Source organism: Leucopleurus acutus (assembly GCF_964270905.1).
Source record: "Leucopleurus acutus genome assembly, chromosome: 20".
Classification (NCBI taxonomy): domain Eukaryota; kingdom Metazoa; phylum Chordata; class Mammalia; order Artiodactyla; family Delphinidae; genus Leucopleurus; species Leucopleurus acutus.
The window spans coordinates 28,612,080-28,634,602 of NC_139162.1; the positions used below are offsets into that span (position 1 = coordinate 28,612,080).

The 22,523-nt window shown below is 50.4% G+C and overlaps 1 protein-coding gene across 4 annotated transcripts in view; it reads left to right on the forward strand.

The window, feature by feature from the left end:
• Positions 1-22,523, forward strand: part of GNAO1 (G protein subunit alpha o1) — a 165,746-nt gene that overhangs the window by 75,637 nt on the left and 67,586 nt on the right. For all 4 annotated transcript variants that reach the window (XM_082862766.1, XM_082862765.1, XM_082862767.1 and 1 more), the window contains one exon: positions 8,184-8,325. In XM_082862766.1, the coding sequence (XP_082718892.1) occupies positions 8,184-8,325 (142 nt within the window). The remainder of the gene's footprint in view (positions 1-8,183; positions 8,326-22,523) is intronic.

Here is a 22,523-nt window from a genome sequence, read left to right on the forward strand (position 1 = left end):
GTAGGTCCTTCTCTTGTAGCTCTTTCTGGTTGGGTTTTTCTTCTTGGGTAGCACCTACTCCACTTACAATTTAACCATTTGTAAAAGTACTTCTTTGATATCTATCTTCATATTCACGCTCCATGAGGGCAGGGCTCGTATCTGTCGGTTCACTCTTATATCCCCAGCACTTAACTGGTACATGGTCAGTACCTGAACAATATATGAAGACTGAATTAGGGGCTGAATGAAGGAGCTTACAGAATACCCTCAGAGAAGCCCCCCAAGTTATTGGGAACTAGAGCTTTTAAGACAGAAGTGGAAAAAAATTTTTTCTGTTTTGCAATTGTTAGATGTTTTTCTTACCTGGTATCACCCATCACCCCTGCATCTCAGGGGTGCACTAAGGTAGGTGAGAGGCCTATGACACAGTGGAAGGGCCTCCGGAAATTTTGTCCCTGCTCTGCCACAAGCTAACCATGTGACTGTAGGCAAGTCTGTTCTCTCTAAGTCACAGTTACCTACCCAGGCAGGGGGCATCATGGTAGGAGCGTGACCTTTGTCATCAGATAGTATCATGGCTGATTTGGCAGTTGCACAGTGTCACTAGGAATGCCCTATACCCCTTTGACCTGCCGTCCTTAGGGTGGTAGCCTTTAACCTCTTGGTCACAACATGGCTGCCATGGCGCCAGTATTTACTTCGTCATGCAACCACATGTTAAGGCAAGAAGCCAAGGAACGGCTGGCGGAGGGACAGCCAGGGACACGGGGGCAGTGGAGAAATGAGGGGACCGGAAAGCTGTTCTCAAAGGTCTGTCACTGGAACAAGAAGAGAAAGTCTTTCTCAGAGGCATTTCTAGCCAACTCCCCTTCAGTCTTACTTGCTTGAGCTGGATCACATGGTCACTCTTAGCTGCAAGGGAGACAGGGAAGGGAACGCACCATGGTGAGAATGGCTGTTGGGCGGCAGCCAGCATGTCTGACGCACATACCCTTCAGCTGGCCCTTGGCAGATGCCACTTTATACTGTTGACTCTCATGTTCTCAGCACTAGCTTTCTCACCTGGAACAAGAGCCCTGGGAAGGCAGGGACCAGGCTGAACCCAAGTGAAACATGTCAGGAAATTCCTGTTGGTTGGCGACTTTACCCTTGTTACTCGATTCTTCTCTCACGGCCAAAATGGTCCTCCTGTTAATAAACACCAGCGTCTGTCTCCCATTGAACATGATTTATTGTCCTTTCAAATAACAAATGCAAGTTTTTTTTTAAATGAAACAAAACAAACATGATAAGAGAGTAAAACAAAACAAAAAAATCACTGAATGCTACCATCCAAAAGTGATCTTGATGATATTTTGTTAAGCATCCTCCCACGTCATCTTTTCTCTCTCCCACCTTCTCCCTCCACACCCCCACCTCTTACCAACACCATCACACACAAATCTAGTTTTATACAAATGGCTGCGCGGGGCACACGTTGTACTCTAACCGGTGTTTTCGTTTTACAATCCTGTCCGGGTCCGTTGCTCTGGTAGGTTCTGCGGAGCCCCTAATTGCTGGTATGTGGCTCATTAACTCACTGGTATCTCACTGTTGCCTGTTTGATTAAAACTGTGTTCTCTGAAGCCAGGGTGGTCTTTTTCCCCCGCTGGGGAGGGCTGTGGCTCTAGGGCCAGAGCCACATTGCTGATCAGGTCTCCCCGACGACTGGAAACTGTTGTCAGTGGTCACGCGAGTGAAGCCCTGAGCACTGACCCTAACCCAGGCAGCCCACATGTGATGAGAAACACTTATATAACCTCATTAAGCGGCTCCCAAATCAGGAAATTTAGCTTTTCGACCCACTGCTGCTCCTGTGATGTTCATTAGGTAAATTCGCAGATCCTGTGCTCCAGTCTGGACCGTGCGCCCTCTTGCTGTCCTGTCTTCCTTCCTGTGGCTGTGAGCCCTGCTTCTCCTCCTGCGGGGGGCGGAAGGGGTCTTCCCATGGTGTCCGGCCTCCCTGCTGCCCCTTGGCCCCGGGTCACTTCCTGTCCTCAAGAGGACAGACACCGGACACCCAGCACCCTGTACTTTCTCCCCCAGCTCCACTTAGCAAATGCGATAATGTCAATAACAGTCATCATAACAGCTGAGCTGATTGAGTGCTTCCTGTGCCAGGCCCTCTTCTTTACATACTGTGGCCCAGTGAGGGTAGCCACTGTTAATTACTAGGCCCATCTCCATGGAAAGTTGAGGAAACTGAAGCATCAGGCAGTTAAGGAAATTGCCCAGTCACATGTCTCAAGTCTGGCTCCAAAAGCGTCCCCTTAATCTGAACTCTTAAAGGGATTATTGTGGAGGATGGAGAGATGGTCCTGGTGCCGGGGAAAAGGTGCTGATAAAAGGAAGCAGAGGAGGGGCATTTAATCCACCGTGGAGATGGAGTGAAAAATCATGTGTTCCAGCAGCTTAGAGTCTGTGCGTTTGTGAACCTCCAGAAATGGGGGGTAAAATTGTGTGTGTGTTGGTGCATTTGTCACAGTGTCAGAAGCATCTGTGATTCAGAGAGGGAGAATGGCTGCTGGGCCGGATGATCCTCCAGGGTCCCTTCCAGCTCCTAAGCCTGTGGTTCTGTGACCATATAAGGTCACTGTGCCTGGGGAGTCTCACTGCAGCAGAGTGCAGTCCTGCACTGAGAGGGGGAAGCAGAGAGCAAAGGGAGCCCCAGCCCAGGCCCCCTGCAGGGTCTCCAAGGCAGCAGAGAGAGGAGCTGGGTTAGGAGAGGTGGTGGTGGTGGGGCGGGGAGTGGAGTCCCTCCTTGATCACCTCTTCCCAGAAAGCTCAGACCTGCTCCAGCCGGCTCGGCTGCTACCCTCCCTCTCTCTCCTCATTTCCACTTGGGATCTTCTCCCTCAGTTGTGTTGCCAGGTTTCCAGAGTCCAGCTGGTGGCTCCTGTCCAAAATCAAACACAAGGCTGCAGAATCAGCCCTTGCTTGCTCCCCAGGTTTCTTCTGGTTTGGTAGCTTGGAAAACCCCACACCCCTCAGAGTCCCTGAGTTTGGGATGGGCACCAACACAGCATCTAGCTTGACCCTCCTTTGCTACCCTGGCTCTGAAGACATAGGAAATCTGGTGAGTTCCCACCCCAACACACACACACACACACACACACACACACACACACACACACACACGTCTGCCTCCTCTAGTGAGCTCCTTGGAGAGGGGTGGGTCTTGTGCATCAGTGTCGTCCTGGTTCATGTAGTTGTGTCCCACTTCCCCTGAGTACTATTCAGAGCCTAGCCCTGTGCCAGTTGTTATGGAGAGGAGGAACTGAGATGGATGAGATGTGGTACCTGACCTCCAGGGACTGACAGGCTGGTGGTAAAGACAGAAAGTTAATAAACAAGTGCACTAGGAAATGGTCTCCCAAGGTACGAAACATGTTTTCGTCATGACTGTATTGGTTGTAAGTGACAGAAACCCAAATCAGATTAGCTTATGCAGAAATAAGAGGGAGTGGTTTGACTCATATCACTCAGAAGTGTAGGGATAGGGTTAGCTTCAGGAATAGCTGGATCCAGTGGCTCAAATGATGTCTCTGGGACTTGATTCTGCACTCTGTCACTCAACTATGTAGATGAAGTTTGGTTTGTCTGGGGCTGCTGCAGTGTGAGATGTCAGAGGTGCCACATGCAGCCTCACTCCTGCTTTCCAAATCCTGGCCTGGTCTCCTCCAGGGCTCAAACCTGGGCTGTCACAAGAAACCAGAAACCAGACTCCCCTGGGCTGCCTCTCCAACCCCTAACCAAACACCTCCTTTCCTTGCCCCATACTTCTTGGGCTGATATCATAGGAGATGTTTTGATGCTCACTTTGTATGGGAAATCTCTGGGTTCTCTGGGAACTTAGATATAGGGATCCCAAAAGAAGCAGCAGTCCTGCCTGTCAGCATCCACCTGGTGGGCATAAGCACAGCCCCGAATGCCATTGTCACACTTACCAGCTGCGTGACCTCGCATAGCTGGGTTAACCTCTTTGAGCCTCAGTTTCCTCTGTCAAGAGAAGATAAAATTATCTCCTAGGTTTGTTTTGAAGATTAGACGAGATCGTGCATGTAAAGCACTTAACACAAAGACTTAACCCTCAAACAGTAGCGGCTGTTAGGATTCTGCTTCTTTTGTACCACCAGTGAAGGAAATTCTATTTGGGGGATTTTGACTTTAGGATGAAGATATTATCACTAACAGCTACTATATATTATATACTTACTATACAATAGGCACTTTACATTTATTCCTCACAGCAGTTCCTTGCGGCTGAGGAAACCAAGGCCCGAGGGGTTAAATCCTTTGCCAGGAACGCACAGCTCATCAGTGATGGAGCTGGCGACCCCGTCTTTCTGACTCCTAAGCTCTGACCACTCTCCGGAATGAGATGGGAAATAGAAAATAAAGGGGCCTTAAGTGATACTTCTAAGGATATGTGACTGAAGTCAATGCTGGGGCGAGGAGGTAGGGAGCAGAGAAGAATGGGGCATGAAAGAAATACTGAAGGACTTACACTAAAAAAATCCAGCCTTTTTCTCTGAATGGTAGAATTATGAACATTTATTTATTTATGGTGTTGTTCTGTATGGTGCAACTTTTCTATGTTTGAGTACTTACTACTTTGTAGTCAGAGAGAAGGGAAGGTGTAAAATTCTACCCTGAAGCAGGAAGCCCAATTTTAAGCTAATATAAGCCAGTTTGAACAAGTTTTGCAACCAATAATCATGATTTGAGCAATTTTTGGCCAAACTGCTTCATTTTTGTAAACCCCGAATGAAGCTTCTCTATCTTGGGCCACCCCAGGCACCAGTGAGACCTTCCAGGCAGTATTCTGCCTAGTCCAGTCTGAGGCTTGAGGGGTGGCAGAAAGGACTGTGTACCCAGAGACCCGGGTTCTGCTCCTGCCTGTGGCTCTCACCCTGCCTTCTGACAGCCATTAGGCCAGTTACTCAATCTCACTCAGTCTCCTTTTCTAGAGATGGGTATAATGAAATCCTACCCTCCCTACCTTGTTAGGTGGTGTGAAGAATTAATACTAACAGGTGGGAAAAATGACAGTCCCATCCCCTAGCGGAAGGAAATCCTGTAGGCAGCTGAGAGTCTAGAGAGTATTCCCAGGAGAGTGGCAAGGCCTGCTAGTCCAGAATGAAGCATGAGAAACTCATTGCACTGGCTTCTTGGGAGGGTGTGTCATGGGGACCAGTAAATCCAGACTGCACCTCTCAGGTCACCCAGAGGTCACCCTCTGAGGGGAGTCTGGTCTCGGAGACTTTTTTAGTGATGGTTCTAGAGTTTACAATATGTATCTTAACTTATGCTTTACTTTAAAGTAATATTATGCTACTTCATGTATAATACAAGAATTTTTCAACAGTATTTTTCCATTTTACTCCTCCCATCCTTTGTGCTATTATATAAATTTTACTTCTATGTAATACATTTTCAGCCTTTTTCCTCTCTTTGCTTCAGTTTGGATGGTTTCTATATTGGTGTATTCAAGTTCACTAATCTTCTGTGTGTCTAAATCTGCTGTTAATCCCCTACAGTGAAATTTTTGTCTCGGATATTGTATTTTCATCTTTAGATACTTCGTTTTGTTCTTTTTTATCTTCCATTTCTTTACTCATTATACTCATGTTTTCCTTTAATTTCTTGAAAATATTTTAAATAGGTGTTTTTGAGGTCTTATTTGTTAAGCCATCATCTCTGTCACTTCTGGGTCTGCTTCTGTTGACTGATTTTTCTCCTGGTTATGGGTCACACTTTCTTCCTCCTCCTTTGCATATCCAGAATTTTTTTATTGGATGCTGGGTATTATTAAGTGTCTGGGTTTTGTTGTCCTCATTTAAAGAGTGTTAGATTTTATTCTGTCATGCAGTTAAGTTACTTGTGGGTCAGTTTGGTTTTTTGAGGCCCATTTTTCAGTTTTGTCAGGGCAGGTCTAATGTAGCCTTTACTCTAGGGCTAGTTTAGCCCTACTACCATGGCATGAGCCTTCTGGGGTTTCTGCCAAACGCCCTAGGTGTCAGCTCTCCACTCTGGTTAGTCAGAACTTGAGCATCTCCCAGCCTTGGGCCAGCTCTGGGAGGTGTCCACCTTATAAGCTCCCTGACACTTGTTTCTTGAGCTCGTAGAGTCTCACTCTATTCAGCCAAAGACTCAAGGAGACCCCTGTTCAGATATCTGGAGCTTTCCCTCTCTCTGCACTTTTCTCTCTGGTACTCTGCCCTTCAATTCCCAGTCCCCACAGCTTTCCTGAACTTTTATCTTTATCCCATCAGCTCAGTAAGACCCCTGTGCTCTGCTTGGGTCCTCCCTCCCTGCACTGAGGTCTGGTAGACGCCTCCAGGCAGAAAGCCAAGGCAATCATAGGACTCACCACGCTTTGCTTCCTTTCTGTTCCAGATCATGGTCCTGTGCTGCCTGTTCTCCAGTGTCTGAAACCACTTGTTTAATGTATTTTGTCCAGTTTTCTGGCTGTTTACAGTGGAAACTAACAATTCCCTTTGAGATCCCCCTGGGGTTGTGCACCAGTGCCTCAGACTGGGTGTACACTCAAGAAACTTGTGCAAAAATGGAGTTAGGGCTAATAAAAGTCAGTGAAAAGGCAATAGGGTCATTTTGATCTGCTTCTTAGAGAAACTCAGGATAAAGACTCACAACCCAGCACCAAGTCACATTTTATAACAGGAATCATTAGTGTCCATCAGCTGACAAATGGATAAGTAAAACGTGGTATATCTGTCCATGGAATCTAGTTTGGCAATAAAAAGAAAGGGAGTACTGATGCATGCTACAACAGGAATGAACATGCCAAGTGAAAGAAACTAGTCACAAAAGATGACACCTCGTGTGATTGCCTTTATGTGAAATGTTCAGAATAGGCAAATTTATAAAAACAGAAGGCAGATCAGATGAGTGGTTGCTTACTGCTGGGGTAGGGGATGGGGAGGGACTGCTAATGGGTACAGGATTTCTTTTGGAGAGGACAGAAATGGTCTAAAATTAGCCTGTGGTGACCATTGCCCAACCTTGTGAATATACTAAGAAGTACTGAATCACACGCTTTCCATGAGTGGATTGTATGGTCTGTGAACTATATCTCAGTAAAACTGTTTATACAAAGAAAGAAAACTTGTTAGCGGTTTTCTCCTGTACTGAAGGATGTGAAGGGCTGGAGAGGGGCTGTGGAGGTGGAAATGGAGGTCTGAGCTACTATACAGTTGGATGTACATGTTACAGGTAGCATCGAGTCTTGGACTGAAAAACATGACCACAGGAGAGTTTGCACAGGGCATGACTGATGTTGGATGTTAGTCTTGAAATCCATTTGTCCTTTCTTAATTACCTCAACCATGAGAGGATTCTTGCAAAGTCTTGGCTTTACCCCCTCTCTAGTTCTCTCTCCTCCCCAGACCCTTGTCGGCAGTGGGCGTTCACTGAGCGGCAGCCATCTGCAGGGAACAGGGACCTCAGGGCATGTCCAGCCTCAGCCCTGACCCCAGAGGAACCTGAGAACAGGAGGGCAGGGAGTGTCGCATGGCCTCTGAGAACTGCAGTGTCGCCTTCGTGTCCTCCATGTCATGTTCAGAGCCATCAGAATAAGGGTGACACAGTGGTCACGTCCCAGCTGAGGATGGGGGAGTAGGCTTTTCTCTTGTCAAAGAGGAAGGTTTTAAGTGAGTGCTCTTCCCTTCATTAAAAGCAGTGTAAGTTTTCTGTGAAAGAAAAAATGTATTCTTCGTGTGCAGGCTTCTCGCAGGGGTCTTCAGCAGTATACTCCTAAGTGGATATTTAAGTTAAAACCCTGAGCTTTGCTTAAAAATACTAATGGTGAACATTTATCGAGTGCTTAGTGTGTGTTCTAAGTGCTTTCAAGTATTGTCAACCCCTTGACTGATCTTTCTTTCACTGTACATAGGGAATGTAAAAAGACTGCATTTCTTTTTTCCACTGTTCTGTTTTTCAGATTAATTGTCAGTAATTTAGGTCGATTTTTCCTTCAGATTTTGTGGTTTTATCACAGCAGCTCAGTAATTCAGCATCCGAGCTGGGCCCGGCCCTCAGCCGGGAGGTTGGCTGGGGTGGGGCTTCACATGCCCGGCAACGCTCGGTGCCAGCTGTGGACAGCACACTCATCAGGCATGCTGTGTGTGGTTTTGCTCTAGGATCATCCACGAAGATGGCTTCTCTGGAGAAGACGTGAAACAGTACAAGCCCGTTGTCTACAGCAACACCATCCAGTCCCTGGCAGCCATCGTCCGGGCCATGGACACTTTGGGCATCGAATACGGTGACAAGGAGAGAAAGGTAGGCTGCTGCGCCCATGCACACGGGGAGGAGAGGGCCGTCTCTGGTACCCGCTGCGTCCTCTTTATAAGGCCAGGCTGCCGTGCAGGGACAGGACGAGACTGTGCTGTGTCACCCGCCAGTGTACCAGTCGACCTGGCCAATACAGTTAAACAGGGGCTCTGGTGACAAGCAGACCGCCACAGCACAATCGCCAAGGAAGGAGACAACAGCCACAGAATTCCAGGGTTTATTTTGCAGATGAGAAAGGGTTGGTGACTGCCCTAAACTGGGACTCTCACAACATTGTCCAAGTACATGCCCTTGGGCAATTAACCTGAACAGAAAAAATATTTCTTAGACAAAACAAGCCCCACCTAGCCACCATCTTCCCTCCTTAGGAGAGCTTTCCTTACCTTGTTGGGGGTGGGGCAGCCATTTGAATTCAGTCTCTTCCCTCCTTTGCCCCATGGGTTGTGTTTTCTGCCCCTCCGAGGTGTGTCTGAGGACCGAAGAGGCTCTCCTTCCTGTAGGAGGTCGACATCCTAGAACAGGGACAGTTTTTCAGTTGAGTTTCCAGGCATCTGATAAGTGGTGAATGGAATAAGTTGTAAAAGCCTCTTTTTTGCAAACATTTGCGTTAACTGTAAGACTGAACCTTACACAGCTATACTGGCAAAGCCAAATAAAAGGTGGCGGGGAGGGAGGGAAAACAGCCTCAGATAAGTCTATCTAAAAGTGACTCTTCGTCTCCTGGTGGGACCCTGAATCCCAGCGATCCCCCTCCTGTGACCTGGAGTGTGAGGAGGGGAGCAGGTGGAGGCCTCCGAGCGCCTGGGCCCCTCCTTGGAGGCTCTGGACGGAGAGCGTTAATCTCCGATTACTGCGTGGTTTGGTTATACATAGTGTATATATCCTGTCTTGGCTAAAAAATCACCTCCCTTACAGAGGAAAACTATCTTCACCTTCTCTGGGTCTGATAAATCATCTGCGACAGATAGCTTTAAATGTAAAATTCAATACTTTATGCACAAAATCCTAATTCCATGCGACAGAGTCATCCCAGCTCAGGCACTGCCTCCTCCCGGAAGATGGGAACTGGGTGACTGAGAGTGTGTCCAAGACCAGCCTGGGGTGGGGAAGCCGGGCGCTGCCCCTCTGCAAGGCTGAGTCTGGAAGCTGGCTCTGCAGAGGAAGTACTTCTCCCCAGGGACTAGCTTTGGATTTGGTCATAGAGCCAGGGCCTGCGGAACCAGGGGCACTGAGTTCTTCAGTCTTGTTTCCACTAAGTATTCACTGAGAGTACAGTGTACCAGGCCTTGCTGGGGATACAGGAACGAGCACAGTAGGAGTGGAGCTGGAGAAACCAGTCAGCAAAGAGCAACTCAGATCATCAGAAGTAGCCAAGACAGGTTACAAGTAACCAGACAAGTTACAGGGTTTCATTCATTGTTAATGATAATGGCCACAGTGCTTATACAAATAGCTCTCTTGTATTGAACTCCTCCTAGCTGCCAGGCACTGTGCTAAGCACCTTACAAGTATTAACTCACTTTACTCAACTCAGTCATTAAAGCCCAGAGCAGGAAATGCCTGGTATGATCTTCAGACATGGGACAAGCCACAGGCCTTTGGTCCTTCTGTCTGCCTTTTGGCCAAAGAGAGAGCATGGAGCCTGAATCTCAGTTAACCAGACGACAGGCCCAGTGCAAAAGCTCACGTGTCCACAGCTCACACCTTACACAAACACCCACACAAACACACATGCACGCAGGCACACACAACCACAGCCTGCGAGATCCTCCAAGAGTATGTGTGTTCACCGCCATGCCCACCTCCCAACCAGTCTTCTTTCCCCAAAACCTCCTGCCCGGATTATAACCCAGACAGTCAGTGTGACTTCAGAATGCTTTTCTCCTTCAGTTTTGGAAAACGTTTGTTGTTCACGGGGGGATTCCCCCCCCCCCCCATTTTATTATCCTGAATAGAGAGATGATTGCTTGGGAATTGCTAGGAAGATGATATATTAAGGACTATACTGTGGGACCCCTTGGCTTCTGTGGCTGTTCCTCTTCTGTGGGATTCCTGGTTGAGACAACCCTCAAGTAGGAGATCAGGAAAGGCTCCTCTGGGAAGGGAGACCAAGAGCAGAGTGGGGACTCCCTGGAGAGTCCACTGGACACAGAGAGGAGCTGGAGCCCAGTCCTCTTCCGGCAGGTGGCACCGTGGCAGACGCCTGACCGGTCTGCGGGGCAGCACAGGTTTGTCAGGCACAGTCCTTCTGGCTGGCAAAGGCCTCCAGGCCCTGGGGCACCTCCTCCTGTGTTATTTCACCTTAGGCTAAAGTGAGCCAAGCAGCTGGAGAAGGTGTTTGCTGGGAATGGGCTGCTCTGGATTTGCTGTTTGGGCAGCGGGGTGCAAGGATCCCCCGCCTGCCTGCATATCAGTTGTCAGGGGCTTGAGGTGGAAGGGGGCAGCCACTTCAGACTGGGTGGCCAGGGAAGGTTCCCCTGAACATGGAAGGGATATTTGTGATGAAACTCGACTCTAAGGAGGAGCCAGCCGTGGGAGGAGGAGGAGGGACAGAGGTTCTAAGCGGACGCTACCAGGGCCCTGAGTGAGAAGTGAGCCTGGCAAGTTGGGAACGAGAAGCTCTGTTCAGCCTGAACTGCGTCCGGGGGCAGAGGTGGGCCCTGGGGTGTTGGACGCCCTCCAGTCAGGTCTGCCTGCAGCTGGCCAGTTGTTGGTGACCAGATGCCCTGACCCCAAGGCTGGGTCTCCAAACTCTTTCCTCTCTCGGGTTCCCAGGGGCTGCCCACCTGGGGGATCTGCTGTTTGGATATTGGGAGAACCGTCCCATGCAGAGCCGACCCAGATTAGTGTTTTGATGTGTAAAGAAAAGACCTCCTTCTCTCTCTTGGCTTCCGCACGTCCGACATCGTCCCCCCACCCATAATGACATATCTGGAGGAAAACAGCCCCACACCCAGCACCTGCTTGGGCCAACCAGCTTTATACTCTCCATACAGAGAAGCATCTAGAAGCTTCCTTGCCATACCTCATTAGAACAACGCCCTTGACTTCTCCTGGCAGCTGGCTTGCCCCCCGCCCTGGCCCCCCAGTGGAGGGAGGACTGACTGGTTTCTCCTGCAGCCTCTCTGGGGTGTGGACTCACCTGAGGCCATATGACAGTACATGAGCCCAAGCCTGAAAGAGGCTCTTTGTTGGGCAAACGGCAGGGATCTCCTTATACACCCCACGCCCCAGCACCCCCAGGCCACAGACTGCTCCCCAAAGATACCACACACTCCCACACCTCCAGGCCTCGGCTCAGACCACACCTTCTGCCTCTTGTGCCTTCTCCCCTCTCTTCCCCCTGGAGCTCTTCCTGCTCAGCAAGGACCAGCTGAGCTCCCGTCTTTGCATGAAGACTTCCTCTCCTTCCCCTGACAGCCCAGCCCAGCTCAGCTCAGCTCAGTTCAGCTCAGCTCAGCTCAGCTCAGTGCTTTCTCTGTTGAGCATGTATCTCATGCAGTGTGTCCGCTCTTTCCTTAGAGCAGTGACCCTTGTGCTTCAGGGTGATCAAAACCCATTTGAGCAACTAATGAAAGCCATGAGCCTTCTCTCCAGAGCCGTGCACCCACTCACATGTCCAGGAAATTTTTCATACCATTTCAGGGGGCTCTGGAACTCATAAAGCCCACCAGTGGAGCCTAGAATAAGAACTCCATTATGTCTAAGGTCTTTCTGCTCAAGGCCTGTGTCATTCATCTTTGGGTCACCTCCCCACCCCAACAACCAGCACAGTGCTCAGCACATAGTAGACCCACCCAAAAAAATCTCTTGAGTAGAAAGACATTTCTAACTTTCTCGGTACTCAGAGAAAAAAGGAAAAGAACCTGTAATGTTATCACTACTGAACAGATGTTGACTGAGTACCTACTATATGTTTAGTTTGTGCTAAGCTCTGGAGAAAGAGAGGAATGTGGGATGGGGCCTTGAAGGGGCTGGTCATCTTCTTGGGAGGACAGGGCTCTTAGGCTCATTCCGTGAAGTGGTCAGGGAAAGCTTCTTAGAGGAAGTGAGGCTGGAACTGTCCTTGAAGCAGAGGTATGGCTTCACAGGCACAGATGTAGGTGAGGAAAGGGACTTGAAGCAGAGAAGAGCATGAATAAAGACCATGGGTTGGTGGTGACCAGAGGAGATTTGACTGATGGAGGAGGCCAGTGGCCAGGACAGAGGATTAGGATATGGGAAGGTGTGGGAAAGTTAGAAGTTACAGTTAGGTCCAGATTGGGTAGGCCTTGGAAAGTATGTCAAGGGGTTTGGGTTTTATCCTGTTGGCAGTAGGCAGCCATTGATAAAGTTTGAGCTGGGGAAGGATGGGATGAAAGCGAGTTTTAGGAGATTATCATGATGGCATGTGCATGGTGGGCTAGTGGTGGGAGAGACTGAAGGTCAGGAGGCAGGTTGGGAGCTACAGTAAGGGTCTCGATGGGAGTTGGAAAGGAAGGGCAGCAAAGTGATGTGTGGTGATGAAAGAAAGGGACCTGGTAGTTACTTGGCTACTGGGGCAAAAGTGTAAGGATCAGGGGCTTCCCTGGTGTCGCAGTGGTTGAGAGTCCTCCTGCCAATGCAGGGGACGCAGGTTCGTGCCCCGGTCTGGGAAGATCCCACATGCCGCGGAGCGGCTGGGCCCGTGAGCCATGGCCACTGAGCCTGCGCGTCCGGAGCCTGTGCTCTGCAACGGGAGAGGCCGCAACAGTGAGAGGCCCGCGTACTGCAAAAAAAAAAAAAAAAAGTGTAAGGATCAGGAAACTGGGACTCTAGTGTTACTGGCCTGGATGACTGGAAACAAGGTGACACCTCTGGCAGAAAGTCAGGAGACAGGCTGGGCTGGGCCAAATATGGTCTCAACCTCATGGGCTCCAGCTGGAATCAGCAAGTAGTAGATGGACTCAGAGAACTGCAGCTCCAAGAATTGAAGATGATGATAATAGTTGCTTTCAATTTTTATGTTCTAGGGCTTGCATTAAACCATTTATATTAATTAAACATTTTAATCCTAACAGCTACCTGTGCAGTGGGTGCTATTGTTATCCCCATTTTACAAGTGAAAAAAAAAAAAAAGAGGCACAGAGAGGCAAAGTGACTTACCCAGGGACATTCAGCACAAAATATATACGTATATAATACAGATTTGTAACCCCAAGGAAGCTATAATTCATATGGCTCAGGTCCAGAGCAGAGTCCCATTTAAATAGGCACAGTACAACCAGGCAAAACAAATCTTCAGAATCCCATTCTTTCTTCTGAGTTTCTCCAGAAATATGAAAAGGGACTCAAAGGGCAACATCCACTGCTTTTCTCACAAGTCGTTTTCTGTCTTCCTCATGTCTGTCCCAACCCCACTCTTTAGCTGCCTTCTCTCTAAGTTCCCCAAGAGACCATCTCTCTACCGCCAGCCTGCCAGGCTTTTCCCCTCCTGTCCTCTTTCTCCTTCTTGCTATTCTGCCTTTTTTCCTCCTGCTTTCTTCCTCCCTCTCCTGCTCTATGCCTAGACGGGGTTCCCTCTCCTCTTCTCCCTCTTTCCCTTTCTCCAACTGTTCCTCAGTTTCTCTCTTTCTTCTTCTCCCAGTCTCTCTCTCCATCTCCGTCTCCCTCCTTCCTTCCCTCCCTACTCACCCCCAGTTCATTATCATGTAAATTCTCTTAACTTTTTGAGTGGAGTCCCTCTCCCTCCCCCTTCCTCCGTCCTCAGCCCAGGGCCTGCATCTGCATCACAAAAGCAGAGAAACTTGTGTGGCAGAACTGACCTAAACTCAGACACTGGAAGAAAGTCTGGGGGAGACTGGACAATTACAGGTTTAGGAGGTTCACTTGGACCACCGTGGGAGATGGGGAAAGTCTGTGAACAATCCCATGTTATAAATTTTATCACACCCATGTGTATATAAAAATATACATAAAATTTATGTGCATATACATGTATACTTGCCTATGTAAAGTACATTATAATGGGAGAATAGCGAAGAGATAATTCTTTGAACTTGTATAAGGCTTTATTCAGTTGAAAATACTCTCATTTTCGTTTTTTTCATCGTTTGTGCATATGCCTATTTCTCCCATTAAATTATAAACTCTCTGAGGAGAGAATATAGATCTTATCTGTCTAGTACAATGCCTGACACAAGAAGTATTGGATGCTGCATTCAGTCAAATCCCAGCTGGGCTTTTATAATAAATGGGTGTTGAATTTTGTCGAAAGCTTTCTCTGCATCTATTGAGATGATCATATGGTTTTTCTCCTTCAGTTTGTTAATATGGTGTATCACGTTGATTGATTTGCGTATATTGAAGAATCCTTGCATTCCTGGAATAAACCCCACTTGATCATGGTGTATGTTCCTTTTAATGTGCTGTTGGATTCTGTTTGCTAGTATTTTGTTGAGGATTTTTGCATCTATGTTCATCAGTGATATTGGCCTGTAGTTTTCTTTCTTTGTGACATCCTTGTCTGGTTTTGGTATCAAGGTGATGGTGGCCTCGTAGAATGAGTTTGGGAGTATTCCTCCCTCTGCTATATTTTGGAAGAGTTTGGCCCTGCGTAAATTATTTAACTTCCTTAACCCTCAGTGTTTCTGTATGTAAAACAGGCATAATTCTAATACTGTCCCCTTTCATCTGTTGTAAGATTAAATGAGGTGATGCATGTGAAGCGCTTAGGACAGTGCCTGACACGTACAGCACTTACTGGGCGGCCCAGGGTCAGTGACTCAAGCGGGACTAAAGATCAGTGCTGTTTCTGGAATTGCTGCCCAGCCTCTAATGTTCCACCAGGAGGCTTCATTAGAACACCCCCTCCTTAGAGATAATGGCACTATTTGGGGAGGCAGAATCAAATTTCATACTTAGATTCCAGAATGTCATTGGATCTCCTCTGGTAAAAGAAATCTTGACATTTAAGTCACACAGTGGAGCGCTGAACACTAACTTCTTTTTTTTTTTTTTTTTTTTGCGGTACGTGGGCCTCTCACTGCTGTGGCCTCTCCCTTTGCGGAGCACAGGCTCCGGACGCGCAGGCCCAGCGGCCATGGCTCACGGGCCCAGCCGCTCCGTGGCATGTGGGATCTTCCCGGACCGGGTCACGAACCCGTGTCCCCTGCATCGGCAGGCGGACTCTCAACCACTGCGCCACCAGGGAAGCCCCTAACTTCTTTTTAATCAGGGGAATGTGGTGGCGCCATCTCCACGGCGCAGTGCCGTTCACCCTGTGGTTTACATGAATTCTGAAACAGACAAAAGCAAGGATGCTCTCTGGTCTGTGTCTGCCTGAGCTCCTGGAGTCTGGAGAAACCACAGCGGTCCTCAGTGGTGGTTGTCAGATCTGACGGGGGCTGGGGAAGTGACAGATGAAGGCCCAAACCTGAGGCCAAGAAGAGGCTTCCTCTGGGCAGCAGCATGTACACTGCCACACGCTAGGTACCGCGCCGCTCCTCAGCTGTATCGGACCAGGCCTGGCCTGGCTCTGATCCCCTGCTGCCCAGGTTAATAGAGTTTGAAACTCCTCCATTCAAGGCCATCTAAGTCTGCTGCTCCATTTTGCAGATGGTGGCAAAAAATAGGCCCCACCTGGGCCCAACAGGAAAGAGACTTACACAAGGGATGACCTGGCAGGCCCAGGACTAGAACTTCAGGTTTTCTGAATCACTGTTCACTTCTCTTTCCATCTCAGCAGTCTGCCCCAAATCACTCAGCCAACTTGGGGCCTTGTTTTCTTTCATTTAGTTGGTTAGTCACTCATCCCGCAGAAACTTTGTAAGCATTCACATCCCTGGCAGACAGTGCACAGGGAGGTGGGTTTACATGCAAAAATGAAAAGATGAGGGATCCCATCCTTTGATTTCCAAGGCCTCCCCAGCTCTGCGGGGCTCAGTGCAGCCAGGTCGGCTTGCTCCCTGTGGTCTAAGGCTGGATCAGGCCCCAGGCTCTGGGTTTGGGGCAGGCGTCTTTATTTTAAGCCCTGCCATAAGGAGTTCCAGACCTGCCTGCTAGTACCTTGGCCCAGGTTGGCGGCACAAGTGGCTCTTCCTGGCCTTACTCCAAAAGGAAGAACCAACTCAAAGGAACAGCAGGTTTCAAGGTGGGAAAGGAAGAGGAGGGATTAAAATTTCAGGTTTTTGAGATGTCCCTCCAGTTCCTCTCCTCCTTAGAGTATTCTTGGGTTTCCTCAGCTGCAAATGGTTGCCCCCTCCTCTGAACGCTTGTCATTTTGGAGCTCCAGCCCCAGCTCTCCCCGGCCCTCTGCCTCAGGATGCCTCCCCTCTGCAGCTGAACAGTGAGTCTGGAGGGCCAGGACGGTCTTGTCCACCTGAGCGTTCACCCGTCCATTTGTCCACATTGGTGTTCCTGCAGTGGTGGGCAAGACCCAGTTCCTGCCCCCAGGGCGCAGGCAAGGAGGGCAGATGCTTCAGTAGATAGTGTTTTTTATTCTCGTGAAAGTGCAGTGATAATGACATATCTCACTGGGTTGTCTTGAGGATTAAACGACTAATAGGTAGAAGCTCTTAGAGCAGGGCCCGGCATGCAGTAGGTACTCAGGAAAGCTTAGCGGTTATTAGCATCATGTGCCTTGAAGCAGAGTGACAACTACTCTAGTTTTCAAAGGTTCATTAGGCCTTACAGATGAACAGTGGTAGGAGGGAAGCAGGCCCCCCTGGCTGAGGGCAGCCTGAGCTGAGTAAAGGTGAGTGCCAGGGTCTGAGCGCTCATAGGAGGAGCCCTGCCTTTGCTTGGGTTCCATCCTGCTGTCAACTGCCCACCCTAGAGAATCCGGAAAGCCGCAGCAGGCTTGGACTTCTTACATGATTGGCATTTAATGAAGAGGTGCTGATGAGGGGAAGATGGAGCGTTCTCCTCCACTGAGTTTTGGAGTTTACTGAGGGCTAAATAGAAAACCATTTTTCTGAATCTTGACAAAATGCTGAGCCATTCCCTGCCTTAGTAAGTCAAGTGTTGAGAACGCACGAGGGTGTTTCCTTGTTGATGGAGGGTCACACTGGGCCTCAAGGTCCTCTCCGTGGACTTCAGGGGTTGTGGTCCAGGCCCAAAGATGAAGGACATTCCAGGAGGAGGCTGGGCCTAGTATGCTGCCCCAGGACATTCTGAAGAAGTTACCTTTGGGACTAAATTGTCGGAAAAACAGTTCACCTAGGAGAAAAGCCGACATTCCTTCCTGCCTTGAGGCCTTTGATCCACAGGCACCAGGCCAAGCATGGACACGCTCCCTGGCCTTGTTCCTCGAGAAGCAGGGTGTGGGCTGCCATTAGAGTTACGGAAGGATTATGGAGGTATTCCCTGTGTTGGGTAGGGGTAGTCACAGCCTTAGCTTTAAATGGTAAGCACTTTCACTTGGGCAAGTCACAAAGCTCCTCTGAGTCTCCCTGTGCAAGTTAGGATATATTGGGCTGCACGTAAGAACCACACAACCAGCAGTGTCCTTGACGGTAAGGACAGGGACTCCTGAGGGTCGGCAGCCTGGGGCTGCTCTGCAGCTGTGCAGCATCAGGGCCTGGGTCAGCACCTCGGTGGCTCTCTGGGCGCTCGTGGCTCCAGGATGGCAGGTGACACCCTCTCACAAGGACTCCAGAGGCAGGAGAAGAAGCAGGGCGGCCTGACTTTTTACTCCACATCGGCCTAGCAGCAAGGGATCCGAGGAAAGCAAAAATGTGGGGTTTTTTGGCCACTCTAGTAGGACACAGAGGCAAGAGACAGGGGCTGGGGGACAGCACCAGTCACCACCTGCCACCCTGCCTGTGGACTGTCATGGGAATTAGTAAGAACGTGAAAGCAGGTGTACTGAGTCAATGGGAAGTCCAGTCCAGCGGCCAGGAATGGGGGAGGTACTCTGGTGGATGGGTGCTCCTCCAGGCTGGAGCAGAGATGGGTCCTCGTTTCTTCTCCAGTTTTTGCCTTTGTTTTCCCACTGTCTTAGTCTTTTCTGGCCGATATAACAGAAATACCATAGACTGAGTGGCTTAAACAACAGAAACTTATTTCTAGATGCTGGGAAGTCCAAGATCAAGGTGCCAGCAGATTAGATGTCTGGTGAGGGCCACTTCCTGGTTCATGGACAGCCGTCTTCTCACTGTGTCCTCTCACGACGGAAGGAATGGGGTTGATCTCTGGAGTCTCTTATAAAGGCACTAATCCCCTAATCCCCATCCCAATATCATGATGTTGGGGATTAGGTTTCTACATATGAAGTTTGAGAGGACACAGATGTTCAGTCTACAGCACCCACATAGGCTCAGAAGCTAGAATGTTGTCCCGAGGGGCACCGGAGACAAGAAAGTGGTTGGTGGCAGGTAAAATCAGCTCATGAAAAAGGAAATGGAAGCAAAAGAAGCAAATGCTGGGGAGGCCACCATAGCCATCCTAAATCTCTTCTTGAGTTCAGCGCTGCCAACTGTGCCTCATTGATATTGTATCAGCGGATGGCCAGCTAGGCCCAAGCTAGCACAGCAGGATTATGAGATAACCCAGTTTGGCTGGAGCTAGAGCTGCTGTTCCCATGGTGGCCTCTCCCCCAGGATCCCAGGTGTAGGGCGCGTGGACACACAGCCCCCAGCCCACCCCTCCCCTTTCCCATCTCACCTTTCCACTGGGGCTGTGGCAGGGGTGATGGCAGAATTGGAGATGAAGCCAGGCGGGGGATACGGGCCCATGTTTGGGAATGTCTCCTGGGAAGACTTGGGTCTTTGCCAGCCCACCTGAGCCAGCAGGGACCTTAGCCATGTGCCAGTCAAGACTTCATTTTAGAGTTGGGCAAGTGCAGCTGCAAAGGGCTGTGCCCAAGAGAGGCAGCTCAACAGGGGTTAGAGCCAGGCTTTGGAGTCAGAGACACAACCTTGAATTCTCACCCTGGCTGTCACCAGCACTGGACTTCAGGGTGGTCATTTGGTTCACTCAACCTCAGATTCCTCATCTGAAAACTGAAGATGATAATAATATGACCTACTCACAGGGTTGTTAATGGTTGAATTAATGTGTGTTGAGGGCTAAGCATGGGGCCTGGCACCTAGTAAGTGCTCAGTAAACAGCTCTTGCTTGCATCTTCCTCTCACCCACACTTCACTGCCTGTCTGGTGGAGAGTGCCAGGACTAGAAGCCTGGCTGTGACAGTTGTTTCAAACCAGGGTGAAGAGCTAGTGCCAAGGCCTCCGAACTACCACAAGTCAAAGAGGTGGCCTCAGCCCCTCCCCAAAATTCCCTATCGGTTCTGGTTCCAGGCTGGGAAGCAGGGTGTGTGTCCCGGCCTCTGTCCCTCTTCCTGGCTTTGCTGGAGTGGAGGTGAGGAAGGCTACTCCTGAACCAGGGTCTGGCAAGGCCTGAGACAGAGACCAAAAGAAGTGGAGCTAAGGAGAGCGAAGGCAGGATCCCAGAGAAAAGGAGAGAGGCAGACAGTGCTGGGTGACAGTCCCCCGGAAACACTTGAGATGGTTTCTTCATGAGTAGGAAGGGCGACCATATGTCCCAGTGTCAGTGGGGTGCCTGGCACAGAGCAAGTGTTCCTTAAATGGCAGCTACTTTGTTCCTTTGTGTTAAGGCTGTCCCTGGCTCCGTGAATGTCATTCCCGCCGTAAACCTCTCCCCAGTCCCTGCGGCTGGAAGTGTCTTTTCCCTCTCCTGGGCACCTACAGCATCTCTCTTTCTTTCATTTGTTCACTCACTCGTTCATTTGAGAAACGTGTAGTGGCCTTCTGTGCACTAGTGGTGTGCCAGGCCCCGGGCGCACAGAGGTGAGCAGAGACGAGCAGCAATGCCGCCTTCACAGAGCTCAGTGTGGGGGAAGATGGGCGCCCCTCGGTAACTCCAGAGAGCTGTGAGCATCCCAAGAGCAGGCCTGGCCTGGGCTCTGCTGCTGACGAGGTGTCTGACGGAGAGCAGGAAGGAGCTGGCATGGTGGGGCCGGCGGCAGCGGGAGAGAAGGTGCGTGGAACAGCCTGTGCAAGAGCACGTGCAAAGGCTCTGAAGTGGGGAATCAGGGTCTGAAGGAAGGCCAGTGTGACCGGAGCTGAAAGGTCAAGTGGGGAGAGTGGGAAGAGATGAGTCTGAAGAGGGAGGCAGGGGCCAACCAGGTGAGGAGAGCTTCCAGGCCATGAAAGGAATTTTGGCTTTGTTCTTGGCTCAGCAGGAAGGCACCGAAAGTTTTAAGCAAGGCCAAGACGCGGCTAGCCTCTGAGAGTCTTGCTATGGTTGCCCTGTGGTGAATGGATAGATGGGCGGCCAGAGAAGAGCTGAGAGGCTACTGCAGGCCCCTGTGGGGTGGAGAGGTAGTCTGCCCCGAGAGGGGGTGGGCCTCTTTCTGGGCCTGCCCACTGCCCACCTGACATGGAACCTGGTGCAGCTGCCACATCCCCCACGGGACTATGAGCTCCTCTGGGTGTACTGCCTGCACAGGGCCTGCCAAACCCTGCAGAGTCCTGCGGGTGGGCCCACAGAGGTCCCCCCCCGCCAACTCAACCGACAGACAGGGTACCCCAGGCCCTCAGTACCATAGCAGCCCTGGCCTCCCTGCTCTGGGAGTCCTCAGTGGGAACCTCCTCCAGCCTCCCCGACCTCCCCTCCAGCCCCTGACCTCAGCCCCTTCTGGATATTCTGACCTCTTCTCCCTCAACCCCCACCCCTGGCCTCAGTCTCCTCATCTGTAAAATAGGGATGATTCTATACTTATGACAACAAACGCCACAGACGGGGACTCCTTGCAAGGCAGCGTGCTCCTCCAGACACAGTATGAACGTGTTCCTAGCTCTGATGTGCACAGACAGACCCTTATGGCTCAGACAGCAAGCTCGCATCGCCCAGCACAGGTGCTGACAGTCGGCTTCTCTCCTTCCTCTCTCCCAGGTGAGCCCGGGAGCAGTTGACTGCCCTAGAGAAGCCGTGGATTAGGAGCATTTGCACAACCAGACTCCCCTCCCGCAGTATTTCTCATCTGAGGTCCCCAGGGCACAGTCCTGAAATAGCTCACTGCCAAATTAGGTCCCGCTTTTCCAGCTCTGTGGGCACCCTCCCCCTTCTTGCCCAGCCCTCTGTCTTCCTTCCTTTCTCCTTCCTGCTGCACTTCCCTGCCTGGTGCCACGACCAGCTGGTTCCCCTGATGACAACTGGCCAAGGAGAGGAAGGCAGCTCTCCCGGCCCAGGGCGGCTCTGCGTGCTGAGCTTTTGCAGGCCAGGTTGCCTGCTGGGGGCCTGGGCCGGTCTGGGGGCTCCACCGCTGTTCTCAGCGTCTGCAGTTCTGCACCTGAGTGGTGCAGTACCTTGATTCCAGGATACCACCCTCCCCGGGACCACGTCCAAGAGTTTCCCTCTGCAGCAAGGAGCATGATGATAAGGTCTCATCCTCTTGTATCTTCCTATATGGAGCCACAGTGCACATCCTTGAAGTGGAGCTCTGTGTGTGGTGGGGCAAAGAGCACATGTTCAGGAGTCAGGCCAAAGGTCTGACAAGGTCAAAACTGGATCCTCCTTTTTTAGCTTTGTGACCTCAGGCAGGTTCCTTAAGTACCCTGAACCTTGGTTTCCTCCTCTGTAAAATGGAAATAATACCAGTGTATATCAGTCAGGATGCAGGCTTCCCTGCTGTAACAAAGACCCCCTAAATAACAGGGACATAAATAAGATAGATATGCATTTCTCTCCTGCCTGAGCAACCCAGATGTGACACCAGTCAGGCCCTTCTGTCCTGTTGCTCTGTCACACTCAGGGTCTCTGCTTCAGTTCCAGGCCCAAGATGCTGCCCTTGCTACCCCTTCTAGCCAGCAGCATGGGAGAAAGGGAAGGGGACTGACTTATAGAAGGCCTTGAGTGTCAGGTCAAGTAATAGATGCTCATGGCCTGGACTGGGGATGTCTAAGTTGGGGGAAGAACCCCTGACCAGCAGTGCTCCACAGAGACTGCGTGGTGGGCAAGAGAGTCGCAATCTCCTCCCTGGAACTTGTTGCGTCATGTCAGTGTGCTTCAGATTTACTTCTTATCCAAGGCCCAGTGGGTCTCCCCTGGCCCAGGGCATCAGAATCTCAGACCCCCTCCCACCAGCCACTCAGGGGCAAGCCTCCCTGCAGGATGACAGTCCCACCTTGCCCAGTGCTGTCCTCGTCCCTGGAGGCCCAGGCCCTGCCCCCTCCTCTTCCGACGATGCTTCCCTTCTTTGTGCG